This window comes from Lepeophtheirus salmonis, chromosome 7 (genome assembly GCF_016086655.4).
Source record: "Lepeophtheirus salmonis chromosome 7, UVic_Lsal_1.4, whole genome shotgun sequence".
Taxonomy (NCBI): Eukaryota; Metazoa; Arthropoda; class Copepoda; order Siphonostomatoida; family Caligidae; genus Lepeophtheirus; species Lepeophtheirus salmonis.
Genome location: NC_052137.2, coordinates 40,289,436 through 40,315,852, shown reverse-complemented (window position 1 = coordinate 40,315,852; position 26,417 = coordinate 40,289,436). Strand labels below are relative to the sequence as shown.

At 30.7% G+C, this 26,417-nt stretch overlaps 1 protein-coding gene across 3 annotated transcripts in view; it reads left to right on the top strand.

Moving 5' to 3' along the window:
* LOC121121624 (uncharacterized) overlaps positions 1-26,417 on the top strand; it is a 46,518-nt gene that overhangs the window by 13,294 nt on the left and 6,807 nt on the right. For 2 of the 3 annotated variants that reach the window (XM_040716590.2, XM_040716589.2), the window contains exons 3-5: positions 1,595-1,792; positions 1,847-2,152; positions 22,926-23,024. In XM_040716590.2, the coding sequence (XP_040572524.1) occupies positions 1,595-1,792; positions 1,847-2,152; positions 22,926-23,024 (603 nt within the window). Of the gene's footprint in view, positions 1-1,271; positions 1,407-1,594; positions 1,793-1,846; positions 2,153-22,925; positions 23,025-26,417 lie in introns of those variants that run through there. The other variant, XM_040716591.2, reaches the window with a different exon arrangement.

The following is a 26,417-nucleotide window of genomic DNA, read 5'->3' as shown; positions in this document are numbered from 1 at the left end:
TCATTACGCAGTGATCATGAAAATCCAATTCTGCATCTACGCCATAAAAGCATCCAGCTCCAAGCTTGACAGTGGTGTGATAAATATTTTAAGAAACTATATAAACATTTCATATACAATTAAGCTTAAGTCTTCAATATTTGTTTTATATGGTTTTTATTGCTCCATCGTAGCTTTATGTAATATGTTTCCAGTATTTCAAAATCTTTGAAATAAATTCTGGTTATAAAAATCAAACCTAAAATATTATCCCTAGGACTCTTGGTCTTTGCAATCAGTCCTTGTATTTTTTCATAAAAATATCGATGATTTATTTACATATTCTCCATATCTTGTTCTTAATATTCATTTTTCATAATAATACAATATAAAACGAACATATTATATTTTTACTTAGTAATTTAATCCATAACTAAGTGATAATTGTAATTAACATTACATGAAGGGTTTTTCATAAGGGAGAAACGACGCCATATTTCTTTTCTTCCTTTGGCGTATAGAAACTTCATTAGTATACATTTCATCATAGAGCAATATACACATGGCCAGCGATTGCAAATTATCCAAATATATTATCATAATAACTGTTTAATGGTGAAGCTGATTTTCATCACAAAACCATCTCCAGTGATGAATCTCCTTTTGGCCATTTTAATAAGAAAAATAAGCGGCATTGGTCAGGCTGCAATCCACAAGTGCTTCACGAGACATCATTGCATCCCGAAAAAATACTGTTTGGTGTAGAATTCATGCTGGATAGATCAATTAGTCATATTTTTTCGTTGATGATGATAATCCCCAATTTACTGTAAATGGAAATCCCTATCACACCATGACAACTGATTTTTTTTGGCCCCAAATGCAAGGTATGGACTTGAAAAACATGAGGTTTCAACAAGCCACTGGTCACACAGCATACATTACAATCGATTTATTGCAAAGGAAATTTGGGAGTACGCTATTTCGAAAAATGGACCAGTTGATTGGTTGCCTCAGTCGTACGATTTAACGCCTTTAAATTATTTTCTTTGGAGTCACGCGAAGTCATTCTTCAACAAGAATAAGCCGGCGAATAAGAGCTCAGAGACAATATACAACGTAAAATTACTACAATATCAGTCAATTTATTGGAAAAAGTAGTGGAAAATTGGGTTCAGCTTTTGGTAAAAGGCTCTTGGTGGTCCCCCCTTCAATTTATGTCACAAAATATTTAACTGTTTTGGGATCTATTTTACCTGATCCATCTACCCTACTTTCAAGACCGACAAGTAGGATGGGATGGGACCAGACTGGACTGGACCACAGTCTTATGTCTTAAATAAGGATCAACTAAACAATAAATATTGACTACTTTGTCTGATCCCTTCATTTTCAGTATTATAGATCTGACCACAAATAAGGAATATGTAATTTTGTTTTTTGTTAAAATTACAGCAGCTATATTGAAATGGAATTACTTCATTCTACTATTTTTTGATATCCAATATTTAACACTTTTTGAATTTACAATATAAATATTTTATAAAATGGTATACTATCCTTAATCAGAAACAATTTATATTTTCTTTGGTTATTCACAGTGATTTATTTTCAGTATGGTCAGACAGTTTTACATGAAGCTGGTCGAAGAGGACATCATAAAGCTTGTGAGCTACTTATCAGAGCTGGGGCTGATCCTAATGAGCAAGATGATATGGGATTTATACCTTTACATTTGGCCATACAATTTGGTCGTAAAGAAGCAGTCAAATCTCTTTTGAAATATTGTAGTTCCGTCGAAATAAAGAATGTTGTAAGGTTTTTGGTTTTTAATTTTTTGTAATGAAATTATTTTTATGCCTTTCAGTATGGTGATTCAGCGATTCATGTAGCATCACGATTTAATCGGAAATCCTTGATTCCCATTATCCTTGAAAAACCCCTGTTTGCTCCACTGAATCATCTTTCAGAAGAAAGATCAAAAAGTGCTCCAGATTTAAGCAGAATGAGTGGTTTGCACACGCCATTGAATGAAATATTAAAAAGAGATCGAGTCACATTCAGAGGAATTCCTTCAACTACCTCGGAATCATCTTCATCGAATGATTTATCAAGGCCGATAGAAGACATAGATATTGAATGCTGTCATCATAGAGTTAATTTAAGGAATGAGGTCAGTAATTTTTTTTAGTTCAAAAACATTTATATTCCTCTGCCACTACATTTGGCAAAAACTTCAATAATTATATCCTTAGTTCATACGCAATTCGAACTCAAGACCTTATTAGTTTTTATATAAAGCTGTCCCCAAAAGAATGCAAATTTTCAGCAGACGATCTCAAACTTTGACAAATTTTAGTATACATATATACATGTTAATTCCTTTACCTACAAACTTCAAATGTAATTCTTTTTGTTTTAAATAATCTATTCCCGAGATATGGTGTACATAATTATTGCAGCTTTAGAAAAAAACAACAACGTAAAACTTGTAAAAAAGTTTTACTTTTATATTAGGTTGTATTGGACCACGTCTTTCATCTTTGACCTTCAAGTTCACCTTGTAGAGAAGTATATTTCGGTTTTAAGTTAGAAATGAAATATTATGTAAATATTAAATAAAACCATGAGACAGAATTTTCGCCTGCTGGATAAAACCCTCATTTAATATTGTTATTTGATCCATAGAACACTAAAATAACTATTGAAACCTTCAACTGCAATAAATTTGACCCTTAAAAATAATTTTTAAGAATAAAATTTTGGTTCGAAGTGGAAACAATACATTATAGATGAAAATTAGAGATTATTAAACTAAAATGGTTAATCGTTAGAGTGGAAAACCCTGCCTATGGTCTGTTTTCTGAATAGAATATTTTGTTGTATAAATTATCTTTAATAAACTAAATCAGGACACCCATTTGAATCCTGTACTTCAATATGCTCCAAATTTATGGTCAATTATGTACTTTTAACGTTTCGTGCTATTTTGACCTCTCAAAATTCAATTGTCTCTGACTGTGACCATCTATAGTCATTGTACCAACAGACAAACAACCAAAAAGATGAAAAAACTTCAAAAGATTTGCTGTTAAAAAACAAGTCAATTTTGTATAATTTTTTCAGTTTAACTTTCAATTTCCTTATGAAATATTTATTTAGAAAAACTATCAAAAAGGTTGCGGCAAAAAGTTCATAAATTAAATATTAAGAAGACGATTAGATGAAATCTGTGATAAATACTAATCAAATAGTCTAGTTAAATTTGGGTTAATCTTTTTGAATCTAAAATATTAATTACTTAATATAATTAGTCAAATAATCAACTGAAATCTATTTAAATTTGAAACTTTTTAACGCAACCACCTTAGATTGTTGTTTTTTTATTAAATATTCCATAAGAAAATTAAAAGTGAAATGAAATAAAAACTCAATCAAAATTGACCTTTTACTTTAAAAGAAATCTTTTTGAGTTATACTATAAGGGTTATTCTTTATTTTTAGCTATACTATAAATTAATTAAGAAAATGTATCAGCTTTCAAATATGATCCGTCATTTTACTTGTTTTTGTATGATTGCATACCTTTTGTAGGACCTGTGTTCAAGATAACTTAACAAATAATGTATTATTCGAATGCTAGAATATTTTTATCCAGTATTATTATCTTTCATTTTCATCTATATAGCTATTTCACTTCACAATATAGCTCTGAATCGTAACTATACTCTAAAATCGTGACTTTTTAAATAAAGCTTCTCAGGCAAAACATATTACAGTTCAAATTTTTAATGATTTTGTTCATATTCTAAGGCTTAATTAATAGTTATAAATGTGGGTTTTAGCAGGCGAACATTCCAAGGACTAGATTGTTGTTGCATAGCAGTCAAAAATGTCAATTAATTGCCCTTTTCATAAGATAATTAGTATTTATCAGGATATATTTATATAAGAGACTGCATTTTAATTCAAATAAAGTTGTATCTTCTCAATATTTACATATCATCATGCCCATGACATTCAGAGTTAAGCAATAAATTCAAGAAAGTCCAATTTAAGATCAGAGGTGATATAAGATCTAGTCCAAAAACGAAATAATCTAGAGACAAGTTTAAAATAAAACTTTTTTTTTTTTACATAATTACATTTCAAAAAAACATTGATTATTGAAATTGAATCATAGGTTGATAAGATATGACTATTTTAAATTTGGTGTACATCATATTTTTATTTAAAATTTCACAGTTAAAAGACTATGTTTGTGTTGTTCAGTATACATGTGCTGCTGTATTACAAGAGAATTGCCATATATAGAGTGGTTTTATACTAAACTGGTATTTGAACCACAGTGCCATTGTCTCATAAATATGTTGGACAGCAAATAATCTAGCCCCTAAATTTATTAGCTCCTTCCCTCTAAATAAGTATTTATAAGTAAAAACAAGATTGAAAATCTTTTCCTATAATAATGAACCCCTTCTTGGCCCTACCCTCAACCTCCCCCCCTTAACAAACCTCTTTCTGGCGCCTTGTTAAGTACAAGTGAATTGACATTTACAACATTTTGTCTTTTTGTGTTTTTGTTCAAAAAAGAATCGTTTACAAATACAATTTTTGTTTACGGAGTCGATACAAAAGGGTTGGTACCGTGATAACACTAGACTCTATATATCAGGAACTAATAATTTGGTTTTTAAGAAAGTAGGTTTAAAGTTTGAATGTAACAGGTACATGTATACTAAATTTCTATTAAATTCTGAGGTAAAACAGAATGAACTATATACAAATTGTAGCCACAGTTTGAGAGAAATTCAAATTTTAAATATTTTGATTATTTAATCATAAACAAATAGATTTAAAATATCTGCTAAATATATCCCAATCAAACACTTTCTGTGCCAAAACATAACATTTGTAAAAATGCTCGAGTCAATAATGTGCAAATATATCTTTAACTTGAATCGAAACAAATTTATTCCTTAACATTGAATATGTAACAAACAACAGTATCCCTTTGATTTTTCAGGGATGTAATATTGAATTTAAAAAAAGAAATAGACATCATACTTTTACAATGTAGCTTAAATAAAAATGGTATGCCTATTATAATCATAGTCTTGATTACAAAATCCAAATAAATTTCTTCAAAATAGTTATAAATTCAATTATATACATAAAATTAATAAATCAATCAACCACTTGATCCCATGTCTTGAAATAACAAAAGATAGTATATTTTTAGAGGTGTGTAATATCTCAAGATTAATTGAAAATTTGTTAAAGACAAATAAATATGTAGGCCGTCTTACAAGCCATGTACTTCAAAGGTTATAATTAGTAATGAACTTAACTGCAAGTCCAAAATGTTGACATCTTCTACTAAGTCTAAAAAAAAAACACAAAAACATTGCTTAAAGACATCATATTAATATCAGTCTGTGACGTCGTCACCAATTTATCCAAAGTTATAAGAATAAAAAAACTTCTATTATACCTAAATAATAGAGGAAAAAATACAAAGAGATTACAAGATGTGCGCATAATTGAGCAAAGACTTAAGCTGACACCAAGAATATCAACTCTGACCATGGGGATAAACTCCTTAGAGTCATTAGTTGAGAAAAAGCAAGGGAATTTTTTTGAAGCCGAAAGTTAGTTGACACCAAGAATAGAAAGTGTAGTTATTTACATATCAATCACAATATTTAATATAAAGTCCATATTTGACCGAAATAAGTAAATTAGATGTTGATGCGTACATATTTCGGATACAAAATAGTAGATTGATAATTTCTTGATTTCTGTTTATACATCAGATATATATTACAATTTTTGATGCATTATGATTATTGCCAAAATAGAGAATAACTGTTATTACCAGTGACAATTTGGACTAATAAGTCCCTAAAGTTAACAGACCCAATTCTTTAGAGATCCTTCCCTTTGACTCTTTTAGTTACACGGTTATAATAAGTGCAACATTCATTAACTATGCATATTGTCAAATTAAACTCGTTAAAACTTTTAATCAAGCCACTTCTCCGACATTACAAAGTACATGATTAATTTTATACATAGTTCAAAACATGGAAGAAAATATGTATAAAACGCCTAGTAATTGTAGAGACGTCAATTCAGCCCATAACGTAGTATTTTGTATGTACAAGCACCCAATAGACATCTGTTAAATTATTTTTGAATAAGCCACAGATGATCTTTTCAGCTATAATTTGAAATCACTTGTGATCAATATCGACAAGGGATATTCCTGCTGAGATGATTTGATCAGCTCTGATTAGTTATGATTTCTTTTAATCAATCAAATAATAATTTTTACATGTGGCCCTGTATTGCCACTCAATAGAAGATATATATCTTAATGCATGAAACTTGGCAATTCAATATTATATCAAATATTTTAACTTTTCTTTCTGAAATCATGATGATACAAAAACGATTGGCTAATCAATAATACATCATATTTGTTTTATTTCTTTCCATGTTGGATTTTTCTTGAAATGTGACAGCACATTTGCATAAAATTATAGATATCAAAGTACTCATAGTGCATATATGTAAAAATACAGGTTGTTTTCTTGTAGGTGTAGCAGGTAATAAAACGATTATAAAACAGTTATATACAATGTATAATAACTGAATCAGGCACTTTTGATCTATCTAATTTAAATTAACATAAAATGGTCATATTTTAAAATTTATTCAAGAAAACAAAAAGAGAGTAGGAGATACAATTATTGAGAATATTAAATTAAATTAAAATTTAAGTTTTCATAAATAGCAATGGATTTTTGAAACTTTTCTACAAAAAAAAATAATTTTTTTGTGAACAGCTGTGGATTTGTGAAATTTTAATTTTTTGAGAATAGCTATAGATTTTTTGAAATTTTTTTCCATTTTTTTGTGGGCATTCTGTACTGGAGACAAGTTATGACTAGTGATAGACGGAGACAGATATGAATGTATATGGGGTTTTTTCCCCAACATTCTTTATTTGGTTTATATATTATATAGGACATACATATATATAAATAACCCGGAGTAATTGCGAAAAAAAATTACATAAATAAACATTATAGTTTATACTTAATGCTCCGGGATAGAATTTCAACTAAATATCAATCTTTGAAAAAACGACAGTAAACATGCAAATTAAAAATTATGATAAATATTTGTTAAAATTTTGTAACCCCTTTTTAAAATACTTCAACGATTCCGTAAAGTTGATGGAAGGTACAAGATTTCTTCCCCTGCAAAATTCCATGACTCACATCCTGATTTAGGAATTTTCATTGTGAGAGAGAGATAGCGGGCTGACGCTGCCAAGATGATACCTCTCAACTCATCTCCCCGAATAGGCTGATAGTTAGTTAGTCGGCTGGCGATGAGGGCTTTACAAGTAAGAATTGCAAAGTCCAGAGCCCTTGTTACCTCAGACGTTCCACCCTTCTTCTTTGAAATTCCAAAAATAACAAGACCTGTAACATATTTTTCTTCCCCATTCGTCAGCCCTTTTAGATTTATATGTAGATACAAATATTTTAGGATATAGATGGCAGGGCAGTCCACAAACGCATGAAGTGTGTTATTATATATTTTCCCACTGTCCTTGCAGGGCCTAGTGTATTTAATACAATCTATGGAGATTTGTAACTGCACAGTAAACTTTTTATCATCATATATTCCCTTCAGAGAAGGCCCAATTTTCTTTTCCAACCCATAGGGAGGCCCAAACGCTTACTATGGTTTTTTATGGATTAGAAATGACGTCATGAGAAATATTGAAAGTGAGTAGGAATGGGTCCTGATCTGTGAATAGTATTTATAACTTGAGTAAATTCCGGCATTACTCTTCTTCTTCTATTTCCCCAGGGATAAATACCATAAATCCTTCATATCCGTCTCCCATCCACTAGTAATCATCGATGCATACCACTCATCTCCAGTGCTGACTACCGAATGCCCAGCCCGCCCTCTACAACCTTCTACAAAAAAGGCTGAGTAGTTTAGAAGCATAAACCGTATAACGTCACAAAATATCCATATTCAAAGAGGGAATTAAATGTCGGAGAATGAATTTTACTGGGAAATAAATTACTCAGAGTGAAAAGACAGGGAATGCATTTACTAGGAAGGAGATCACATAGCACAGAAGCACCTAGGCTTCAAGTTTAATATACGACAAAAATCAAATTTCTGTGATGTAATGTCATAATCTGTGTACACTTGGCATAGAATGCCACATCAGCTCCCCCAATCATGTTCTACAAAAGACCCATCAGTAGACATGGTTAATCTACTTTTATAATTGAGGTTGCGTGGATAGGTGAACATAGATTAGGTACCTTTTTTTTGACATTTTTTAATAAAACATTCGACTTGTGTATATTTTTGCTCCATGTTCCCTGGGACGTCATTTATGCTTTTTTGATTTGTCTTTCAAATCAAATCTCCCCAACAAGGATAGAGATCCCTTTGGGCAAGGAGTACGGTAAATCAGGGCTTCTCAAACGATGCATGCACATGCCTGACGAAAAAAGTACGGAGCAACAAGTTTCTTACCTATTAAATAAAGAAAATGAATAAATTATGTACAAAACATTTATGTAGGTTTATACACAAGAAAGGAAATTAATTTGCATTCTTATTAAAATTAATTCCCCCCTCCACTTATTTATTGTTTGGTTGATATATAGTTCTCATTCTTTATTCACTTTTTTTACTATTGTAATTTCATTCATTTTATGTAAATTTTATTCTATTGCTACTATAGAGTAATCAAATTTATTCAGTATTAATTTCATAATTTTTATACTGAGCATACTTAGTGCTGTAAATCGTAAGGACTTTTGACATGTTGGAATAAAAATAAACTCCAAATGAATTCGGTGACACTGACAATTTGAATAATGTTTGATAGAGATATGCTTAGCTCCCATGACGTTTAATTAAATTTTCTGCGAGTAACTATGAGATCAGGGATATGAACACAAGTTCCACTCATTATAAAACAAATAAACTGGCAGTCATTACTCCGTTTTCGATCATCATTCTAAATTGAGTAAAAAATGACTAACACTTATTACGCCTCAGCGTTACTCTTTGTCATTCATGAGCACAGACACCATTGATCTATTTTTACCAGTGATGAAAATCTTGTGTAAAATGGGCATGCTGAAAAAAAGAAACCGAAATTCAACATGGTAACCCTGATAATTTGAAAAACGTTTTGAACGAGATAAATAATAATGATCATGGCGTTTCATTAGGTCAGCCACAATCATATGTGAGAAGAGAGGACGGAGAAAAGGATATAAACAAGGACATTTGCAAGAATTACTCCGATCTCGATCCCCAATTCTACTCTGAGTCCAACAAGGATTTACAATTTTAACTCTGCAACAAATCCTTAGGGTTACTCTCCGTCTTTTATGAGCCTACATTAATTTTTCATCAGGCTTTATATAAAATTGAATCTATTTAAGAATGGAGGTTCACTACTCATGAATTAAATAATAATGACAACTCCTTAGGAAAAGAAAATTTATTCTTCAGACTACCTATTCCAAAAAAGTGGGCCAGCTAAAAAATACACCTGATTTTTATCACTGGTTATAACTTATACTTAGATGTTATCTCCCCATGAATGAAAGAATAAGGGCAAAAGATTTATAAAATAAACAACACAATGTCCAGGTATTCAACAGCAAAAACACTCGCACGCCCTCAAAAATGCTTAGGATTTACAATGCGAACAATAGAATATGTATTTAAAAAAAAAACATTTTTTAAATATGTAATAGTTAAGCCTTCACTAAACTTTCATTCCGATGAAATTATTACAATAAATTTTTAGGGTCAATTGAGCGGGATAAACGTAATTAGTGATGAAAATCAGGGTTTTTTTTTTTTTTTGAGTTGACCAACTGTATCGTGATTAAGGTATTTCTTATTTTTCATTTTCTTGAAATGTCCGAGTCACTGGGTCAAAATCCGTTCCTATTAATAGAAGAATACAATTGGCAAAGTTTCAGGGAAATTGAAAAATATTTAGAGGTAATTCAAGGGCCTCAAAGTTTTGAAAATTGCCATTTTTTTTCCAAAAAATGGGACTTCTTCTTTAATTATCTTAAAAACTGTTTAAGATACATGTTTTTATATTCTATAAATTTTTAAAGATTACTAAATTTATTCTAAGAACTATTTATGTTTTATATGGGGAAAAATATTTTTAATTGGAATTATACTGAAAAATTGCTGAAGAGAAAAAAATACCTATAGAAAATGTTGTCCACGCCATGTTTTTATTTTTTTCCCTTACAAAACATTCAAATTTCGTAACATATTTTCATTTTTTGGGTCTGGTTTTTTCTTATTGTTCATTTCCAATAATATTTTCTTTTTCATTACCAAACTCTCTCGACGATCAAATAGGGACAAACCAAGAAGCAAGCTCTTCAGATGAAGACCATAAATGGTTTGAAATTTTTTGAGATTAGAAAATTGATTCTGGAATAATAATATTCTGATTTCATCAAATTCAAATCATTAAATGGAGCATTTGAGGCTAAAGTAGCTGAGATCCATGCTTTCAAATATATCAGTGCAATAAAGGTACAAATATTCTGCACTCCTGGTTCCTCTTTAGAAATTCATTTCAATGGTGGTTTAAATAACCAAATTTTGAAACTATAGAATACTTTAGACAACTAACGACTAAAAAATTACATCAGATTTATTTTGTTTTTTGGAGTACCACCAAGAAATATTAATGCGAGCTCTAAAAATTATATATAATAATCTTTTAGAAGACTCTGTTGAAGATGATCGTTGGCAAAATTGATAATTTTTGGTGTCACTTGCTATTTAACTCTTTATAGTTCCAGACTCGTAATTAGCTTTCTCATTTGCTACAATTTTTGAAATGTAGAACCTCCGGAACAGAGGAAATTGTAAACATAAGATGTGCATATCAGAAACTCTGCTTCATAGAGGGTGCTTTGATATTTAATATATTTTTGAAGGTAAAATAAATTAAATTAATTTGAAATTCCAAATTAAAGATCAATACAATCAAAACAAAAAAATCATGCTTTCCCCAAGGAAAATGGTGAAAGTGTAAAAACGTTGCATTCAACTAATTATATATGTATTAGTTTTCTCTTCAGCTATTTTGTATTGTAATTCATGTTATATATATTTTTTCTAAGAATCGCAATAATATATATTTGAGTAAATTACTTCATCTTTAAAAAATTACAGAACATAAAAAGCTGTATTGTGAACTGTTTCCAGGATAATCGACAAAAAGTCAATTTTTTGAAAAAAAAAATGGCAATTTACAAAACTTTGAGGCCGTTGAGTTTCACTTTTGCTGAAACTTTACCAATTGTATTTTTTTTATAGATACAATCAGATTTAGACCCGCTGACCTGGACATTTCAACAAAATAAAAAATATGAAACCCCCTATTAGTGATTTTTTTTCACCCTAAGCTGAAGTAATTGCAATTTAATTCCTGTGGAGTGAACTACCTTTTCAATTAAACTTGATTGAACATTTGTGTTTGCACATAAAAGGAGATTAACCTTGAGAATGTATTGCAGAGTTATTAATTCAGTAAGTCCTTGTTGGACTCATAGTAGAATTGAGGAATGACGTCGGAGTCATTTATACCAATGACCTTGTTTATTTCCTTCTCCCTCCCCCCTCGTCACAGCTGATTGTATCTGATCTAATGAAACGTCATGACAACTAAGCTGCTCTCCTGCAAAGCAACCTTCAAACAGTCACGTTTACTATGTTGACTTTCAATTTCTTCTTTTTTAGCATGCCCAAAATGCTCTCGATTAGCATCACCAAACATGAATACTTTAACTCTCACAAAATGACACCTCTCAGTACCGTTTTGTAGAGGGCGGGAATTGGGAGTAATTGCGTTAGGTCCTGCACTTTGACATAAAAATAAAGATTTACACATTGTGCCAAGGGGCCAGGTGTGTAACTACAATTTTGTGGAAGAGATTCAAAATACACCATAAATATTAAGATTAAATTTATTTAAAAAAAAAAAAAAAATACTAAATATGACTCTTCTTCTCTATAAATAAAACAACGTTCTTTTATTGTAAATATACTACTCTGGCTCTCCCAGTTAGGCAGTGCGGGCCGCAGCCTTTTTTCTTGGCTTTGCCAAATTAAAGATAATATACCGATGTCTAATATTAATGGTTCAAACTCCATAATTTAGTAAACCTTGTCGACAGACAACATTTGAAGAATAATAAGAAATATGTTAGTTGCTAATCTAATATTTCTTTTTTGAGTCATTTATCTAATTAATTAATTTAATTAATGTATATATTTTATATATTTAAAATTTATAAACATTCACCTTTTTCGGTTAGTACTATAATTCGTTTTTTGGTTCTTTTCCGGATCTACTACACATACCTTAATAACAAATTTGATACACGGGGATCGATCTTATTTTATGAAAAAAATCAATTCATTTGCGAAAAAATAACCTTGCCTTCCAGAACCCAGGAATCTGGTCTAATCATAATGAATCATAGCCATTACCATGTAACTTTGTACTCCAAACAACTTTTATTTTATGTCTAAATTTTGTATCTGTCTTGGTCTTTTAAATTGGACGGTATATATTCATTATTGATGGCGGCCTCCAAAGATCTCACAGACCCATGAGGCTTGTTGCAGGCAGCTCCCTCAACCTTTGCCTAGATAGAACTATTCAAAAGATTAAGATCTTGTGAGCTGGGAGGTCACATGTTCTCGGGCACATTCAAAAGAAGCTGGGGTCTTCATCTTAGTGGCCATTGTAATGGATGTTTATTCCTCCTTGCTCTTGATTTTGATTATAAGTCATCTTTTATGATCCTTTAATGTGTAACATTACTCACATGCGTCTTCTTGGCCATACCGTCCTCATTGAAATTCTAGGGAGGAGGTTTTTGACAAGCATACTCATGACCTTTGTTATTATTGTTCGTTACCGACCTTTCCCAGAATTTCTGACGACTGTTCCTTGGGTTTCATATTGTCTTTTAATTGCATACATGGTCGTTCGGCTGATCTTGAGGTCATAGTCAATCTCAGTAGGGATCTTTAGGAATGTGAGCATTTCCAGCTCAAGAATGGTTTTGGCTTTCATTTTGTCATCTTTAAAGATATAGCCAATATTTATAAATAAAAACAATTGAAAATGATTATTAGAATATAATGCGACCTCATTTTGTAACAATACATTTAAAAAGTCGATTTATAAACATTTCTTTAAGTCTAACCTAAGTATGGGTTACATGTATTTTGTAAGTGAAATTCAGAGAAAAAAAATATTAACGTGATCGGGTCATGAAAAATTTACTTTAATTAACAAACTATAACACTCTATATCTTGAAAATTGAGATCCAACAGGTAGAAAATATTAATTTGTTTTTTTTTGAGAAGTGTCTAGAAATTTTTGTGATCAAGCTTTTTTTTTACATTTTTGAGAAGCCCTTTGTTGCGTGCATCTATTCAAAAATTGACCTTCTGTTGGACAATGGCTTCATTGTAAATAGATCCCGACTGTGTGTTTGATGTTGTAGAATATCCACAGGCGTACATAATCTATTTGTTGTCAATTTGCAGGTGGTAACAAAGACATTGTCTAGTTAAAAAATTACCCTAGACTTGTTTTCTAAAAATTTCAACTATCAAACATTGTCATATTTTTATTGTTTGAAGAATTGAAGGGAGATATAGGGTTCAGATGCAAAACGTGGACTGATTGACTGATTTTTAGAAAAATGTCAATAATTTTAATTTTTGATCAATAATTTTGATTTTTTTGAAACAAAACTTTGCGACACGACCTTTGTAAACATGTTCACTCAATATTGCCGTCCTCAGCAGTAATCACAGCCTCCACACAGCTGCGGAAAGCCTTGCAAGAGTTAATGATAAACTTCTCCGACATGTTGTTCCACTAGTTCGCAATGGCGGCCTTCAGGGAGCCCATGTTCGGATGAGATGTCTGGTTAGTCTCCCTCTCCAAAGAGCCCCGCACAGTAAAGTCCAACAGGTACAAATCCGGTGAAGATGATGGCCACATGTCCTTGGATAAAAATCACCCATATTGTCGGCGCAGAACTTCTGGCATTTGGGCGATGTGTATGAGGGTGTATCATCTTGGGTTCACACATAGTTGTCTTCTGGGTAGTTGGCCTTGAGCCATGGCAGTATGGTAAACCTCAGCACCTTGTAGTAGGTCTCCAGGCCAGTTTTCACTCCAGTCTTAAAAAAGAAGGGATGTATTTTCTTGCCGTCGGACGTTAAGACCCTTAGGACCATTTTTTGGCCCGAATTTTTTGTACGGAGCACCTCGTTGACCTCCTCTGGTGTTCTCCTAAGCCAACAGTCGTTCCGATGGTTGTAGACCTGGTCCACGGTGAAAATCTTTTACTGTGGATCCATTTGCCTTGATCCCTGCACAAACTTTCTTACACCTCTGCAGTCTCCTTTCCTTCAGAGTGTCCGTCAGCAGGTGGCATGGAGTCCTTGTGTAAGAGGACAACCACAAGTCTTCCTTCACATCCCTCCTGATTGTCCCCTCGTCCACGTCAAACTCGTTAGAGAGGCGATTCATGGATTTTATAGGGTCCTCCTTAATCTTCTTCTTCAGGTCCCCCAGAATCTCAGAATCCCTTTTCAAGTTGTGTCCCCACTTCCTTCTTTCCTTGAGAGGTATTTTCCATCCTTTTTCATCTTGGCCACTTTGAAAATTTTAGGCTACTGGCGCACTTCACAATGTCCATAATCTCTGCCACCTCAATTTTGGCATCCAGAAGGTCTGAGATCATCTCCCTTTTTGCTTCTTGCTCACTCACGATGAAAGATTTGAGAAATGTTTATTTGTGTTTACTTCTGCAGAAAGGACAGGATTTTCGGAATATGCAGGGAAAAATCAAAAAACCTCTCTATTTTAATTACATAATTAGCATTTATTCACAGTTCACGTTTAGCTTCCGAACCTTATATATTTTTTTAGAAACTACCTAAGGAAATGTATGCTTCATCTTAAATATGAGAAAATGATTCTTTATTCTTGAGAATAGTGCTTTAAATCCAAGAATTTCAAAATCAAAACAGACAACAATTTCTAGTCACTCTGTAAATTTCACCACATTCTGATTGAGTAGCACAGTCGTTCCATACATGGACATGGAGGGAAAAAAATCCTTAGGTCTGTACTTGATTTTTTGAACATATAGGTAAATAAGACAATCTTACATTTTAAGAATGAAATATGACGTTCATATCTTTTATCGGAAAAAAGATATAGTACTCGAAAATTGTGTTAAATCATTTTTTTTTTTCGAAAATAAATAATTCAAATTTGGAAGAATAATAACTTCTAAAGAAACTCGCTGAGTTTACTAACTTTTTCTTCCATGATTTTTTTTGAACACTTGTTATAAATATATTAATATAGTTCAGCGTTTCTTTGCTAACACTACAACCCTTTATGTATGCTGTTGTCAGCTGTGAATTACATTGTCTTACTTAATACGTCATGGCTATTTCATAATTTATTTCCGATAAATAAGCAAATATTTTATACCTACACTCTATTTCAAAAGGACAGGAATAAAATTTCTTGTCGATACTTTATAGTAGTTATATATAAAAATTAAATAATATATATGTAAGGTTGGGCAATAAGTAATTTCGTATTTCCCATCCCATTTTTAACCAAGTAGATCGTGTTAATTTTTGGTCAAATTGGGGCATACAATAAGGTTTTTCAAAAATGTGAGTGTATACAACAAACGGGTTTTGGACAGTGTAGCGCTTGTTCAGTTCAGTCGTGAATTATTGTGCGTCTCAAAGGAAGAAATTTGCCATTTTTTACATTTTTACTATCTGAAATGGAAAAATGTCTCGAAAACGATGAAAAAATTTGTGATGTATGCAGGGCGGATACTCTTTTAGATCGTTTGCAAAACAGTTGTTAGAACAATTTTTTCCCGCTCAATTGTGCCCTCTACTGTGAATAACTCGATCATTGGAAGCAGGCGATTGAACAGAAGAGGCTAGCCTTGTTGAATAGGTGACAACAAGACATTACCATGCCGCAAAAATATTTAGATCTCTAAAAAATGATTTTGGAGCTTCTCACATCTTAGAACATAAGAAAAAAAAGGTAGAAGCCATGTTATTTTTTTTTTTTGTTATATTTGATATAAAATCATTCAGTTGAAAATTAAACCAGAACGGAAAACAAATATTTTATGCTAATATTTGGAATGAAAACTTTTTCCAGGATTTCTTTATTTCATTAGCAATCGATCATTATGTTAAAACTTTATAATCCAATGTTTATCTGTAAAATAAATATTGCTTAGGTAGGTAATAAATAGGCTTTTTTTGTTAGCATTTGTTTGTTATATTGTTTCAACTGTTGACGTTATTTGTTCAATCAATTACATATCATTTTATATTGTACAAATAGTTACATACAAGTGTTTATCTAATTTATAAATTGTTAAAAATAAAAGCTATTTTTTCCCCTTTGTTTGAACAATTTATGGTTTTACACTTCCTTTATTAACTTCGTATTATTTTTTTAGTAAAAAAGTTTTAAATTTATTTATATACTATGTATATTAGGGTGTACCGTAATGACAAAAGTGCTGAATTTGCTATCGCCAGATATTTTTTTATTTTATTCCTCTAAACAAGGAAAAAACCATCAAACGCAAAAAAAAAAAATGGTCCTTTTTGGACTCGTTTTGATTTGAAAATCTGTAAAATGTCGAGAAAAAGGACATTTTGATATTGTTTCTTTAAAATTATCGATTTAAATGTAGATACAGGATTACTATTTTATTAAGTATTATAGATAAAACATATTCTTTTTGCAACAATATTTCTTTAACTTGCTTAAAACCTGGTGTATTTTAGTTCAAGGCATGCCGGCAATGAATAAATATTCTGTTTTGATACCGCGTATAATGCACATATATTTATAAGTTTTTCTTCATTTTTACCACTCAAATCTCGTTTTATGATACCAAGTGTCTAATATATTATTATTCAATATAATTTTGTTGCTAATTTTTACCAAATAAGACACCCTATTTTGCCAATTTATAATTTTGGACTTAAAAACTGTAAACTAAACTTTTTCAAAATACGATCTTTGATTTATTATTCCTCAATTCCTAACGTTGATTAGTTTTTATTTCAGCGCATTTTTATTCTCATACTAATAAAATATGTTTTGATACTTTTCATTCATTATGAATATTTAACTTTTTTGTTTTTTCGATAAAACTAATATGTTGAATTGATGTTAATAATTAAAGTATCATCCCCATTAAGGTTAGGTGAACAGTATGGCCGTACACTGATATCTCCCAAATCCCTTCCATCTATTATTTTTGATATCCTGAATTGCCCATCTTTTTGATTAGAGCTTGATAATAAAGTTTCTCATAGTAGAACTAATAGATAAACTTTTAGTCCATAGACTTATTCGAATGGTGTATGAGCTTCATACCAATAAATTACCGCTATTTCACATAATGAATGAGCTCGATGGTTTCAAAAATCGAGCTAACTCGTTTTCAGGTGTCCTAGATTATATGAATATTATGCGATTATTTATTATAAATAGGGAAACTTAGGCAAATTATTTGTGGTAACGTTCATGACTTTGAATTTAATAATAAATTCAGAAAAATAAGCACAAGTTCCCGCCTGAATGAAATGTCTAAAAGTGTCGGTGATGATTTGTCTAATGATCAATTTTATGCATATCGCATAAAAAAATTGTAGATATATAACTTCTTAAAATGATTTGTTTCACATTCAATATGGCTCATATTGGTAAGGCGTTTTGTACGACTTTACATCTCAAAGCATGGGTTCGATGTAGATTTAAAAAATATTGCCTTTTATAGTCAAGTTCAATGTGAGTTTTTAATTCCATATGTGGTTCGAAAGTAAAGTAGATTTTAATATATTAACCGATCCATCACATACAATAAATTTAGAACATGAAAAAATAAAGATGCACTTTCAAAGAAAGTAAAAAGTATCGCTATGAAATTTGCGGAGAAAGGTGTGTGGCATGCTCACTCTGTGCATGTTCTACTATCTTTACTATCAAGCTCTAAGCACGAAGATAGACAATTCAGGATATTAAGAATTGATACATAAGAGATGGAAGTGATTTGGGGGATATCAATTCCGGTCCTACTGTTCGCCTAACCACTATTGAAATGCTACTTCAATTATTAATATCCAGGATTAGAAAAATGCCACTGGACCTTGAATCACAGTAGTCATTCCTCAAAGTTAACTAAATAGTTTTTGTTCTTTACTGCTTTGACTTCTCGAAATTCCATGCCACACACAAAGTTGTGAAAGTGGAGGGAAAGAAGTAACCAATGCTTGAGTTCAAATTTGTGGACAAGAGAGACGGGACAACTACATATGTCAGGGGTATAATTATAATTAGAATTATAGTTGTCATTTCGGTACGGTCGAATGTATATTCGTCTTTATATATATTGTTATTATCAAGTTACGTTTTTCATAAATATGATCTTCACTGGTCTACACATTTTAAATCTGGACAACAATTTGCAGTCATCAACAATCCTAAGTAAGGCAGATCGAAAATAGTCCTAAAAATTGGTCTTAAAAAATAGTAGTAGTCTAGGTGGTTTAAAACATACTTAACAACAAGAATAAATTATGTAATAGTTTAAAATGAGGATGTAACTTGTGGGTCTACGGTCTTAAGGACAGGTTGAAATTGGTCTGGTTCAGTTCAGTCCCAAAACTTATAAAGTTATGTCGTTGATGACTTTATTTCTTTTTTAGCAGTTCGAGTACTGTCAGTCCGAAGGACCTACGGTCTTAAGGACTGACAGAACTCGTTGTAATCCAGTTCAGTCCTGCATATCGGTCTTAAAGTTATAAATTTCGGTCCCTGATAACAATATTTCATTTTTTTTAATTTGTTCGAGTAGTAACTGTCCAAAGGATCGTTCCAAGGACTGTCTAGTCCAGTCCTACCTATCAACCTTAAAATTTATAAATTTCGGTGCTTGATAACTTATGGTGCCTGATGGGACTTGGTCAGGCCTAGTTCAGTCCTGCATTAGTTAGTTAGTTAAATATTTATTGCTGCTTGCAGTACATAAATCAATAAAATTTTACAAATATAAGGCCACGAACCCGACCAAACAACGGGGTACTACATCAGTTTATAAACTTAAATTTGTTCTATAAATTGTTTTATTTTTTTATATTTCATAAATTTTAAAATAAGAATGCCTTCGTTTGCCTCATTCATTACTTGATTTCTCTCGTAAGATAGGGGGTATCTATTGTTAAGATGGTCTGCACTTTGCCATTCTTTTATACAGGCATTGCACATCGAGCCTATGTCTTTCCATTTGCTTAAGTGGGCTAGAAAAGAATCATGTCCAGTGTAGGGTTGTACAATGAGTCTCAATTATTCTCTTCCGAGCTTGATACAATTCGACTTCGGCTTAATAAGCATAGAATGTGTATTTTTCATACTTTGACCTTTTTTATATCGGTCACACCAATATTGTTAGAAAAAGTCAAGAATTACCTTCTTTATATAGCTTGGAAGCCTCCCACTTCAGTCCTGCATATCAGTCTTAAAACTTGTAAATTTCGGTTCTTGATAACTTTATCAGTTCTTTTCTGAATCAGTTTTAGTAGTGACTGACCGAAGGACTGACGGTCTTAAGGACTAATAGGACTCGATGCAGTCCAGTTCAGTCCTGCATACCTGTCATAAATTTTATAAATTTCGGTCCTTGATAACTTAATTTCTTCTTTTTTTAATCAGTTTGAGTAGTGCCAGTCACTTTTAGATCAAATTTTATCATATGATATTTGTATTCCCACGCTATTAACTTATTGAGCGGGCACGCTATATTGAATACGACAATGATTATTTGCTAATGTACGTATTAATATTGAATATTTTTACCTATGTAAAAATTATATAAAGGATTCAATCTCAACCAACTAAGAAATTGACAAATTTTCGTGAGCAATTCTATTTAATCAAATGAATCATGAAGTCGGCAATTATTGACCTCACACCACGAATACATTTTTTTATTCCTTTCTATTTCCTGTCGTGCGTATATTATTTATATAAGTAAAATTTAATTCGTTTAAATGGTTATTTTTATCTCCCATTCTTGAGAAATGTTGGTCATTTTGAAATATGTATATTTACATATTAACATTTGCATATCTTATCAAATACTTATTCTATTGAGATTTAGTACAAAATAGGTTGTTTACAGAGATATCCCTATATTTGAATCATACGTAAAACATTACAGTATTGACAAATTGAGTTGAGCGTTTTTGCTTCATGAATTTATAATGTGGGAATGACATTTTCAATAAATACAGGTAAGTGGGGTAATAGGACATTTATCCCTGGACAAATTCTCCACAACATTCTACCTTTTAGAATATGGTTAATCAACTGGCAGCCTGCAACCCCGAATTACCGGTCCTTTTGAGTGCTGTAGCTTGACATCAGTGCTAAGTGAGGAGAAAACGAATTTTTAACGAAAAATTTTAGAGCTAAAGGAAAAATTAAAATTAGCTTACATAAAATTAAATGGTCGATATTTTTGGACCTACCGGGTATTTAAAAAGTATGGGAATGTTATTAAAATTAAAATAGACGAGGTTTCGCAGGCATTCTTTTTGTAAACTTCCGGATCAGACTTTTAGGTGTGATAGTTTTAGATGTTAAGTCAGCTGTAAAATTATATTAAATACTCTTAAGTTGAAAATGGAGCCCAAAAGAAAGGGATTTGCCGTTCTGGTCCGCGCCGGTCACACCAACATTATGAACATGCTCTTAGTCATCAACCAAATGATATAGAGGGTGAGAAAAGGGGTTTCTCTCTCGGGATCTCGTTTTCAAAGTATTTATGATGGGTTTTATGTCTATCCTTTACCTGTTCATAACATGATCAACCGTGAAGGCTTTTTCATCTCTGATGAAAATGACTATGCTTCCATGTTGTTGAGATAATTCAGGATGCTTTTACAGCATGAAAGACAATTTTTTTTATTCATCTAAATAAGTAATGTCGTTTCTGAAGCCTTAGGGACTTACCGCCACCAGTTTTTACTATTCTTAACACAGTTCACTTGTCCATTACTTTTTCTTGGCCAGCTGAGTCATTTTCATTCTTGGATTGACTTCTAAGGCCTCTCGGCAGCTTCTGGTGTTAGTTTGATTGGTATACAGGGTTGATCTTATCTAATGGTACACATTTTATTATTTTCAATCCAGAATGACATTGGTGCAAAATCATAGAGGAGTACAACAAGACATCTTATTGTTGAACAGAGCAAGCGGTTGAAAAGAGCAAAGAAGATTTTAAATTTTCTCAAGAGAAATTTTATTTCCAAAAATTTAATTTTTTGTGAATAGTTATGGAGTTTTGAGAATTTAGAAACAAATTATTATTTGAAATTATTTTCCAAAAAATTTTATTTATTGTGAAGAACTATGGATTTTTGACATTTTTTCCAAAAAATTTTATAATTACAGTTTAATTTTTGAACTTTCTTTCTATAAAATTAATTTATTGCAAACAGTAATCGATTTTTGATTTCTTTTTTTAAATTCCAAAAGCAATCCCCCCCTTCTAAAAAAAATAAAATCATGCTGACGCCCCCGTCTATGGTAACCACCCAAAAACGCATTAAACTCTTTTTTCGAGTGTCAGCTGATAATAGTCCAGAAAGGTAATACCCAGGAAAATATTGTCCAGGATGAGAAAAAAGAGGAAAAAATCTACTAGTACCATAGAAATAATACGAAAAGCTAACTTTATGAGAAGAAAATATCTGCTGACAAAGATCCCTACAAACTGTAATAGATCTCCGTGCTTTCAAATAGGTTTGCATTTTATATATCGGGAGGGATAATTAATATGAGCATATACTTTTTTAAATTTACGCTTGCCGGTATTTCAACCATTTTTACAACTCTACTTTTACGAATATTAAGGTATGGATAGAGCTGGGTAACATATTTCTGCTCTAGAAATGATATACTTCTATATTTACAATAACAGTTGAGAGAGTTGATATAAAAATTGTTAAATTTTCTAAGGCATTGCACTAATATTAATAATTATATTACATAAAAGGTATACGGCAAACTATCGATACTTTATTTGAGGGAGATATGATGACAAGAATGATTTGGCGAAAAAAAAACAAAAAAACGAAAGAGCGCGTACAAAAATTGTTTTTATTTTTTAATTTCAAAAAAGTTTTTTATCCATATCTTTGCCCATATTCAGGAATGGTCAAAACGTAGAGAAAAATAACTTTTTATGATTAGAAAAGGAAAAACTGTTGGGTTTCTTTTTTTGTTCATTCTTTGATAAATCGTTTTTTTGTTAACATCTCCATCTGAAATATAGTAGCAACATATTTTCTCTTCCAAAATGTTAAAAGAGGTAGCTGATATTAACAAGGAGTTTAATTCAGAACTACCATAAGTGACGTTCCCGCCTTCTCCTCCCGCTCCACGAAATGCCAATCTCTAAATATAACTTCTATATTATGTTGGGTTATTTATCACTTAATTCTTCATAAATATATACTTTTTTTAAAGTAAACTACATACATAAGCAAATATAACAATTTGTTTGGTACACGAAGTATATATGCAAATTGTATTTTCATTTTATTTCAAATAATTTACTATTTACATACTGTATATAATTGAGGTGTATTTAATGGTCAATAACAAAATTGTATTTTTAATAGGCTGCGCTTTTCTTAATAAATTACATTTTTCTTTTATTTTGATATTTTTCAGAATGGAGATACGGCTCTACATATTGCATCTGCGCTAAATCATAAATCTGTGGCAAAGAAATTATTGCAATACGGTGCCTATTCCAGCATAAAAAATGAAGTAAGAACCCTTTTTTTTATTATGAGTAATATGATATTTAGTTAAACAATATAACAAAATTTCTCATTTTCTTCGCCGACGTATTTTTGTACATTTAACATATTAGTAAGTTCAACATTAAGAACTGGATATATGTACTTTATTGTGAATCGATAATTTGCTATAGTCGGATTGGTCTAAAAAACTCCTATCAGTCCAATCCTAATAAAAATTTTCAGTCCTGAAACGGCTGCTTATAGGCCTTTTGTGGTAACTGCAACTTTCTCCACCTTTTCAACCGTTGAAGTTATATCATAATCTCTCTCTTTCCTACAGACAAGATATATCAAGTTTAAAGTAGGCGGTGTGTGGCTAGAACGTAATACAGGGCTGTAAACAGGATTATATATATATTTTTTTTTTTTGTTGGGGGGCTTAGGTTATGGAATTTTTTGAAAAAAATTGAGAAATTTAATTCCTCTGATTTTTTAACAAATTTCAAATTCCATAGCTATTTTCAAAAAATTAAATTTTTTCGAAAAAAATTTCAAACATCTAGAGCTGTTCCGAAAAAAACTAAAAAAAATTTTTAGCAAAAAAAATTCTAAAATTAAATTACAAATATAAAATATTCAAATATGAAAAAGAAATTTAAAATTTCATATCTATATTTAATTTCAAATATTACATTCAGTAAGAATAAAAAATCCTTAATTGGGATGGGGGTACAGCCCCTCAAGCCCTCCCGCTGCGGACAACCCTGCAATATTATACGTTCTAGCTATAAATCATGATTTTCTTCGATGATATATTCTTCAATCCTAGCCATGAGGCTGTTGTCTTTGACTGGTGGACTCGTTTGATATGTTTTTTAGGACTCAGTCTCGTCTAAACTTAGTGCAAGTCACAAGTTCTTCTTTTTGCTTTGTTTTATTCATAAAGGTTTATTAAGGGCCCTGTTAGTCTGGTGATGAATAGACCGTTCTAATTCACGCAGCTGTGAGTTTTGGAAAGTACATGTATGTTTTGTGTACTGTGATGTAATCCTTTTCTTAAGAACAAACTAGGAAATCTTTGTTTGTTGTTTTTTCCTTTATAGTATTTGTAAATATATCTACATAATCGAAATGCAAATGTTTAGTATTGAAGAATATGTTTACTTTCCGTTATTATGAAAATAAAAACTATATTACTAAACTTTTTTCTACTCATATACCTTTGTATATTGACCACTTTGCAGAGAATGAGGTTGTTTTCTCGTCTTTTCGTCGTAGTGTTCATCATGATTGATAGATTAATTACATTATACGTGTATACTGTATATATATCCAAATATGTGACTTGCCTGATTTTGTACTCGGACATGAAGTCCCTGTTAGAATCGGGACTTAATCCTGAATTTCAAATCAGACACAGGACTAAATCATTAATTTCAAGTCGAATCGTTACTCTTCTTCCTCATCCTGAACTTTCAGGGAGTTCACAGACCTGGCAAACACTGAAAGATAGACTAATCGGTCCTTAGGAACAGATTGAAAGGGGGGGGGGGATAACTTATTAGGAAATCAGTCCCAGAAACGATCTAACACTAATTATAATTGTATCCTTCAACAAAATTTCATTACAATTTTTTGACCATATTACATAGAATTTTTAATCAGTTTTGGTACAAATTTTTTTATTCATTTTTTTTTCTTAAGTTGTGTAAGTATATTTAATTTAGATTTAAAAAAACATATTACATGGAGTCTATAATTATCCTTGCTATTAATGTTTTATTAAAAATCACTTTTTTTCATTGTGTCAAGTTTATCTAATTTCAAGAATGGCGATTTCGTCCCAAAAACAAAGAAAAAATCATTTCCCTCATAACAATCAGTTTTCCTTTAAATGTGTTGACAATTCTTTAGTTTCAATGAAATTAGGAAATGTTTTGAACGTTCCTATAAATGAATGTATAAAAACACAATTGTGAGCTAAGAAATTCAATTTTTCTGAAATATTTTTATTATATTAAAGTAAAAAAATAAATTAGACGCCAAAAAATAAACATCGGCTTTACACATTAAATATTTAGTTACTTTCATTATGTAAATATTGTACTTAATTTACATTAGGTAAAAAATCCAGGGGCGTCCCCAAAAATGCAAAAATAAATATATTTAAAAAAAACTGTTTAGAAAAAAATTTCAAATAGTAAACTTTTTTGAAAAACATTTTAAAAATCCATAGTTATTCTCAAAAAAATTTCAAAGTTCAAAGCTTTCAAAAAAAAAAAAAAAAAAAAAAAAATTCAATTTCTATTATAAAATTGTTTAAAAAAATTTCAAATATTAATTTTTTTGGAGACAAATTCCAAATATTAATCTTTTCAGAGAAATATTTCAAAATTCAATAGCTATTCACAGAAAAATTAAATTTGTTGAAAAAAAATTTCAAATATTAAATTTCCTGGTAAAAACCAAAAAATTCCTTATTATTTTTTTTTTTTGGGGGGGAGGGGACTACAGTCCCTCCCATTCCATAATCTGGGCACGCCCCTGAAAACCCATTTAACTGTTAATATTTCTTCAATATAACTCTATAAAACGTTAATTTGTGATTGCTGATTGACTCAAAAATATAAATATTAAAGTATTTTAATAGTTTTGATTTTTTTATTAATCTCAAATAAAAATTAAATTTACAAGCCACAAATGCTTTATGGTTTAATTTATGGGTTTTTTTTTTTGAAATATTAATTGAAATTTATATATTTAGTACACGTGATTTTTGACTTTTTTTATTAAAGAGCATTTGAGATTGGAAATTTATCAAAAATTGAAATAAAAAGGAATTCTTTTTAGCTGTATGGAGAACATCAATTTTTCTAGAAAATCTCTCAAAAGGAGGGTAAAATAATTTTTCGTTGATGACAATTTTAATGTATATCTTTTTTTGAAATTAATAGGAATTATTTAAGGCAGTTACAGATTATTTAGGGTAAAAAAAGGAAATGCAAATAGGGCTCACAAAATCACTAGGCCTACGATGGGGGCAATGTACATTTTACACTCCCTGAAGAACGGGCTACCCGAGAAACTGTTTCATCATCAACAACTGACATTTTCAAATTGTAACCTGAATAATCATTTTTTTTTTCCTTATCCAAAATTATTAAATGTGTTTCATTTTCATTAAAACACTAAAAGCTAAAAAAAAAAAGTTTTTGAATTTTGTATATTGGAAAGGTGATGTAACTGAATAATTAATCAAATTTAATTATATGATTTTATAAATAATTAATAAAGATAATATAATGTCGATTATAAATTATTTTTCAAAAAAATAATCTATAAAAATTGATTGTTTACTTTTTCCTTATATATTATTTGCTAATGTAATATTATTCCAAAAGTTTTAATATCATGGCTT